At 46.8% G+C, this 7,753-nt stretch overlaps 1 protein-coding gene across 1 annotated transcript; it reads left to right on the top strand.

The window, feature by feature from the left end:
- Window positions 1-5,579: 5,579 nt before the first annotated feature.
- Window positions 5,580-6,269, top strand: LOC135830447 (protein TsetseEP-like). The gene has a single exon (XM_065342701.1). The coding sequence runs from the start codon at window positions 5,580-5,582 to the stop codon at window positions 6,267-6,269; it is 690 nt and encodes a 229-aa protein (XP_065198773.1).
- Window positions 6,270-7,753: the final 1,484 nt, after the last annotated feature.

The raw sequence follows: 7,753 nt of genomic DNA on the forward strand, positions 1-7,753 counted from the left end.
GCTGTGCGGTTAATGTTTTTTATTATAATATGACATTACATCTTTTTTTTTTTACTGTTAAACAATCATTTTTCCCGCCGTCGCTCTTTTTTTTCTCAATTAATTTTTTTTTTTTTTTTATGGTTGCTCGGTCTGCACTGGTTCAAAATTGCTTGCGTGCTCTTTGTCCCAGTATTCGGCGCCCGTGCCTCTGGTTTGGAAATACTCGCACCCCTGTTCATAATACACCGTGTTGCGGTGCACTTCTTCGCCATCGTGGATTCGATAATGTACATATTTCACCCCCGCGGGGCTGTGGGTGATGTCGATGATTTCCAAACAGTCATTATGGGTACCGACTTCGAATCGCACCACGCCTTCACGTTCTGGTTCGTGCATCGCTTGGAAGGTGGGGGAAGCCCGCTTGATTGTCTGGACTGGTCGCAAGGGTGTGAGGAGGTGGCGGGTGTAGACATTCACGCCGTCCACCACTTCCCATTGGGTGAAAAATGCTTGGTTGAGGCGCTCCATTTCGTCCCATTTCTTCATGGCTCCGCTTCTGCGACGCTTGCGCAATTGAGCGTCGAAGAAGTCGTCGCGGTGCTCGGGTGTGTTTTGACACAGAGACCACCACGGGCACGCCTCGATGACCGCTTTTTTTTCATATGGTCGTGTGTCGCTGGCATAATACCGCATCCCATCGAATTGGAGGTATTCGCCGTATTCGTCGCTTCGCTTGATGTTGCGTCGCTTGCCTTGGAACAACACGCGGTTGCCCTCACGTTGCATTGAAGAACCGTTGAAGAATCGCGGTTTAACGGTGAAACGGCGCGAGATGATGGGCGCTTCTGGGGCAATGGGTTGTTCGGCGACTGTTGGTTCGACCCAATGAACCATTGTTGCAATTCCACGTGTGTATTCAGGCACCACGCATTCGTCGCGGGGCTGTGTGTCTACGCGGATTACTGGTTCGGCCACTGGTTCGAGCTCCTGCACACGCTTTTCAAGCTCTGCGATTCGGTCTTGCATCACTTGGAAGGCGGATTGGTAGGCGTTGATAATGATTTGATGTTGCTGGCACATGATAGATTGTCGGTTCTGGTCGTGGGTGTCTTTGTTATAATGGTATATGGTGCGCGTTGTCTTTATACCCCCCGCACCGTTTGCCCGTTGGCCGTTTGGTTGGGTTGGCGTCGGGCTGGTTGATGGGTGGCCAGAATGGCCACCATCGGCGCCGTCCCGCTGAATCATCGGTGGGCGCCCGCTTGTGGCCTGTTTGTGGGTGAATTGGGCTGTATTCTGGAAAAAAACTTAGGTTGATTTTTTTTATTTTTTTTTTGACCTAACCTTTTTTCCAGATATTCACCCAATCCACCCAATCACCCAAGAATGTAAGCATCCGCCGTTAACTCTGTCGTGTTCCGCCGTTGGGCACCTTTTTTACCACAAATACACACAACCCAATGGCAGGGATGGGGACGTGTGCGCCGATGGGTCAACGGGTTAAAAAGTTGTTGCACATTGTGTTTTGGCGGTGTCGAAGTCGTCGGCCGTGTTGAACAGGTGCGGAGCGCTGGCGATCGGTAGGGCTTGGGCGTGTTGGTATTCAATCATTAGCGGTTGGCGATGTAGTCGCCACCAGAGGTAAACGCACAAGCACGCGTGCGCAACGCTTGAAATAGAAAATGATATTAGAACAGTATACACCATTTATTAAACATACCACATAATAAAATGACACGTATGACTAACGCCGAAAAATGCAGATTATACCGACAAAGACACCTTGAACAGGAGGTCGAACGATGCCGTGTTCGTTATCAAAAACATAAAGTCGAAATCGAACAGAGAAAAAAAGAACTACGATATGGCCACGTGTTCGTGGGCTCGCTTGATTTCAGCGTGTCCCGAAAACCTGTTGTTGTATCATTTGATTAATCACCGTTTGATTAAATGTTTTTTGTCGATTTTGTGCGCCTTGGAAGTTGGATCAATTGATGCGTACACCCTGGCAACCGCCCATTGCTCCGCGCTCTTAACCTGTGGTCGCACGCTGGCGGGGTTAGTTTTAAAGGCGCCCACCCCTTTGTTAAAAATGGTTTTAAGTCCCGCGAGCTTGTACCCAGACAGGCGCGCAATTTTTGCCAAGCTGTTGGATTCATTCAATGGTTGGCCGTGTTTTTTGTTGAACTTCTGTTTGTACGTTGGCATTTTATTATGTGTATAACATTTTAAATATGGGCAATATATCTTCGCGCTGGTCGGTGATTGACTATTCAGCCAATCGCCAACACTCGACAGAACATCGAATCAACGAATGGGAAGACCTCGCGCCAAAAAATAATGAATACTACGACGGCACGCGATTTTTTAAAGTCCCTCGGCATCTTTACCCCTCGTACACGCGGGGGTGGTTATACGGTTATTTGCCAGAGTCCGCGGAATATTGGAAAAGCATTTATGAAGAGCAGGTGTAAAAAAAAAAAATCTTAACCAATACCCAAACACACCAACCAACACACAATGCCCACCCAATACAAGAAAGGATCCAAAAGCAAGACAATGAAAGGCAAATTGGATTTCACGACGAAGAAAACGTCAAAAATGTTTGACCGTGGGGGGAAGCGGTCAACACACGCCCAAGGCACGATGAAGACTTCCCGACCATTCGGCCAAAAGTAAATGCCATTAATCAAATGACACGACAACATTTTTTTTTACAATCTCGATTTTTTGCAATGGATTATCTACAAAATATTTTCGCGTTTTTGTGTGGTACTGGCTCCCGTACTTCTCAACGCCTGCGCGATATTGGACACGTCGTTTTTCTTTGAAGTATTCCGCATTTTGTCGCCTGTACTCTTTTTGATATGCCACGCGTCGCGCGCGTGCTTCATCTGGTGTTTCGTCGTGGTTGGCCATCTACACAATACGAGACATTTTTTTTTACAATTTGAAACGCTTTTTATAATCGCGAATGGCTGTTGAAAGACTGCGTGTTGGACTCCAAAGGATGAACCGCGACAGAGCACCCGCGGATGTTGGATCCTTCCAATTCTCGGTCGGCTTGTGTCGTGCGATGTATGCTTGGCGGTCTTGCTCGTCTTTGTCCTTGTTTAGAAGGTAATTTGACGAGGTGCCAAAACGGGTTGTCTTTGTCCTGCCGTCTGGCTTGGTGAACGTCGCTTTGAACTCCTTTTTCTGGCCTGGTGTTCGTACAATTGACACAAGCTTCATTTTATTATTATTTATTAATAATATAAAAAAATGTCTGTTTCGCAATGGAGCCCAACCGAAATTGGAATGCTGGTTTCCCTATGCGGTGCCAGTCTCGCAAGCATTATTTTTACAATACAAAAAAGCAAATGTAAAACAATAAAAATGTGTGGTGCTGAATGTGAACGTGATATTTCAATGATTCAAGACACCACCGACCCACCAGACCTTGAAGCACAACACGCCATCCAACCACCAATGCCACCCATCACACACGCCAGAGTGGAACAGACATTGTCGCGCATTACAACACCTCGTCACGGCAACACGGCGGAGAAAATACGCCAATACGAGGAACGACGGACAGTGTAGGCCGTGGGGGGTCGGTCTCTGTTTCGGTGTCGGTCATCTCGACTTCGTGCATATCGTTGTCCCGAATGCAGGCCAGCGCACGGCATCCATAATATGACAATGACTGTGTAATGTATACAACCGCCAATGATACCGATAAAATAATGGTTGCGATCATTGTGATTTTTATTTGTTGTATTGTAGACAATAAAAAAAATGGTTGGATTAAATTATGCAGCGGGCGCACATTGTACCCCCACGAGCTCGCGCCGTTCATCTTGTTCATCGTCTGTTATGTCGTCAGGCTCGGCAAACATTGGCGAGAACTCGTAATTGTTGAATGTGTCTTCGTACCACTCTAAACAGTTAATGTAATCACACAATGACACGTCGATGTTATGGGCATCAACAAATAATTCATAAGACCAAACATTGATTGATAATTCGTTCATTACTTGGTTAAAATAAAATCGATTGTCCCCCAGTGTCTCGACGTGGGAAATGTCGATTTCGGTAATCGTCATTATTCCAAAAACTTATGTTTTAATGCATTCAATTTTATTTTGTGCAATTTGCGTTTCCATTCTTTGGGCGGTTTTATATTTTTGATTGCGTCTTTCCCCTTTTTGGCAAATCGGGGAATGCCTGCCAAGTATGATTGCAATGACGCTTCGTTGGCTTCCTCCAAAGCTGGATTCCATCGGGGTAATTGTGATATTTTAAGACGCAATGAATAATGCCCGCCGTTCATCTCCACGGGTTGGCCGTCGATGTCCGTAATGCGAAAAGTGAGTGTGGACAGGTTCGACGCGTTAATGTAGAACGTTGAGCGATAATAACTGTCCCACGGCCTGAACACGAGGCGCGACGGTGGCTTCTCGTCTCCACCGTACAGGGGCGGAATACTTAATGATGTTATAATGTTGGTTTCTTCTGCCAATGCGCGGTTGCTGTTTCGGCTTAGTGCGTCATACGTGCTTGAAATCTGTATTGCATCCGCCAACCTTATGTCGATGGTCTGGGGTGATACCACCTTCCCACCGTTGGGAATAATCCAATATCCAATGTTGCCATAAGCCGAGGCAGGAGCGCCGAAAAAGTTTTTGACATATTGTCCCGTCTGTTTAGGAAATCCCATTGACTGATTCGCCGTCTGGTTCTCGCTGGTATCGTTTGGGCGCGACCCTTGATCAATTTGTCCCATTGGGTATTTATCATAAATATAACACGACAAGCCATCAGGCGTTGACGCCATAAAAATTTCAAACCGTCGCACGGTCTCAATGTATTCAACACGGAATGGCGACAGCGCACCGCCCGTTGCATTGTCATACGTTAGATTTAGACGAGCGGTCAACATCCCCGCGTAATCGTTGGGGGAGAAGTTGCCAGGATCTAAAAAAACGATTTCCAAATATGACGGCTGTATGGGCTGATTTGTCGTTGGGTCTAATTCACCAATGGATAAAAACAATGTGTTGTTGATGCCTTGCGCTACATTGTAAAACGAATAGTCAACATCGATTTCAACAATGCTTCCCACGAGTTGGAACCCCTGCGACGTTGACAGGCTGAGGAAGTTGTATTCGGTCAAGTTGCAATCATTCATCGTTGCAATGCTGAATGCGGATTGTCCGTTGCGTTGGTCAGCCTGTGCAATTTTGAGACCTTGGCCGACCTCTTGGCGAACTCCTTTTCCCTGCGTAGAATACAAAAGGATTTGAGACCCTGCATCGCTGGCGGTTTTACTCATTTGTGTTTTTAAACTTGTTTAATAACTCAATATTATTTTTTGTGGTGGGGAATCCTACGTCCTCCGCGATGTCGGTAATGTTGAAATTATTATCAAAAAAACAATAATCTAACCCCGAAAAATCAATCTTTTTTTTTTGTTTGAACCCTCGGCAATCAGTGTTGAAAAGTTGGCCAGGCAATGGGAAATCGTCCGTGGTCAATTTTATGTTTTTCGCGTTCGCGTTCGGGTGTTCCATAAAAAAAATCTGTTGTTATAATTACACACAGAAAAATAAATTATGTCGACGCCCGAAGAAACGCAACACCCCGAAGACCAACAGCCCGAACCCGACACCATCACCAAACCCAAGCCAAAGCGAGCGCGGACGCCTGCACAGCAAGAGGCATTCAAGAAGGCACAGGCAAAACGGGTTGAGCGTATGCGACAGAAGAAGAAGGAGAAGGAAGACGCGGAGGCACTGGCCATTGCGGAGGCTGAGGCCTTGGCCGAAGTGGAGCAAGAAGCCATCGCCGAACCAGAGCCAGCACCAGAGCCAGCCAAGCCAGCCAAGAAGCCACGCAAGCCGAGGGCACCACGCAAGAAGAAGGCCGAGCCAGTGCCACCGATTCCAGAGCCTGAACCAGTCAAGGAAGCACAAGACATTGAGACGCCCGCCAGCGACGAACCGTTGCCAATCCCTACGCCTCCACCCGCTAAGAAGAAGCGCGCACCGAAGGTTCCAAAGCAAACCAAGTTGATAACCGTGAAGAAGAAGCCGAAGGCACCACCCAAGCCACAAAAAGAAATCGTGTATGAAAACAGCGACAGCGACACAGACGACGACGAGTTGTTGGAACAAGTTTACATCAGTTACAAACAGCAGTTGAAACAGAAGCGAGCGAAGGCAAAGGCGAGACAGGCGGGACAGCCTCACGCGACCGTCCATCCACCCGATGTTCCAAAGAAACCCACGTTGAAGTTCGTATGAATATATTTTCTAAACAACAAAACAAAATGCAAGAAGTAGAGAACCCAGATTTCGCACGGCGTCCACCCGCTGTAATCTGCGACGTTGAATTGCCAAACATCCCCGAGCCCTTCCCGAATAAGTCTTTCCATATGGCATTCGTTGGACGTCCTGGATTTGGTAAAACATCCCTTGCGATAAACTTAATCGCCGAGAAGACAAGCGGGCATCGTTGCTACTATCGCAAGTTTGATGAAGTTTATGTGATGATGCCCAAAGGTTCGTTGGCCAGTCTAAAAGATAACCCATTCGAAAGCCTGCCAGCCGACAACATCTATAACGATTTCACGTTGGAAAATCTGTATGATTTGGAAATGAAGTTGGAGGAAAACGCAGAGGAAGACCCACCGAAATTGTCGTTGTTATTCATCGACGATTTAGCGGCCGATTTAAAAACGGGTGGTGAGTTGGAACGAGTGTTTAAACGGCTCGCATATAATCGACGCCACCTTCGCTTGTCCATTATAAATTGTGTCCAACGACTCACGACCATTCCAAAAAGTGTTCGTGCCACCTTCTCGCACGTGTGCTTTTTCAAATGTACCAAAAATGAAAATCTCATTATGTACGACGAATTGATCGATATGGATAAACAGACATACGCGGAGTTGTGCAATTACTGTTTCAGGGATAAACATGACACAATATTCGTTGACCTGAATAACCTGACATTCTACCGTAATTTTAACAAATTGGAAAATGTGGCCGACCCTTTGCAAACGGTGGTCTAATCATTCCAGCCGTCACGCCATCCGCCCAATCCGCCCAAGCCTGTTTTTGTGGGTTGAGTGTTTTTAAGGCTAAAAAAACACCCAACGGTGAAACACGTTAACGTTAGCGTAGATTGTCGATGGATTGGGCTATTGGGTGGATTGGGTAATTATTTGAAAAAAAAGTTAGGTTCAAAAAAATAAAAAAAAAAATGACCTAAGTTTTTTTCAGGAAATTAACCCAATTCACCCAATAGCGGACGACCACCACTGATTCAGTGGGCGCCACCGTTAAAACGCTGTTTTTAAGGGTAAAACCAATTACCCAACAATTTATTCAAAATCTCGCTCACGGTCAAAATCTCGTCCACGTTCGTATCGGTCAGGGTCGACGTCTTCCCCGTCGTTGTCGTACAAGTTTCCGTCGCTGTCTTCTACCAAATCACCCGCGCCCGCATCGTCCAACAGCTGTTGCAATTGTTCGTCTTCCGCTCGTTGCCGTCGAACTTCACGGCGTCGTTCGATTGCGGTAAACATTGGCGCCAATTCTCGTTCGCGTTGCTCTGCTAATCGTTCACGTCTTCGCCCACGTCGACGTTCGGTCGCTTCATACATTGGTGCCAACTCTTCTTGGCGTTGCTGGCGCATTGCTTGCACTGCTTCACGTGCTGGCGCAAAATCCAATTCATCAACGCGGAAACCGTTCAAGACCTCATCGGGTTCAACGTATGATTC

The sequence above is a fragment of the Sycon ciliatum genome, unplaced genomic scaffold (assembly GCF_964019385.1).
Source record: "Sycon ciliatum unplaced genomic scaffold, ocSycCili1.1 SCAFFOLD_1951, whole genome shotgun sequence".
Taxonomy (NCBI): Eukaryota; Metazoa; Porifera; class Calcarea; order Leucosolenida; family Sycettidae; genus Sycon; species Sycon ciliatum.

Excerpts from the sequence above, each read along its gene's own strand:
- LOC135830447 (XM_065342701.1), top strand. The coding sequence starts at position 5,580 with ATGTCGACGCCCGAAGAAACGCAACACCCCGAAGACCAACAGCCCGAA.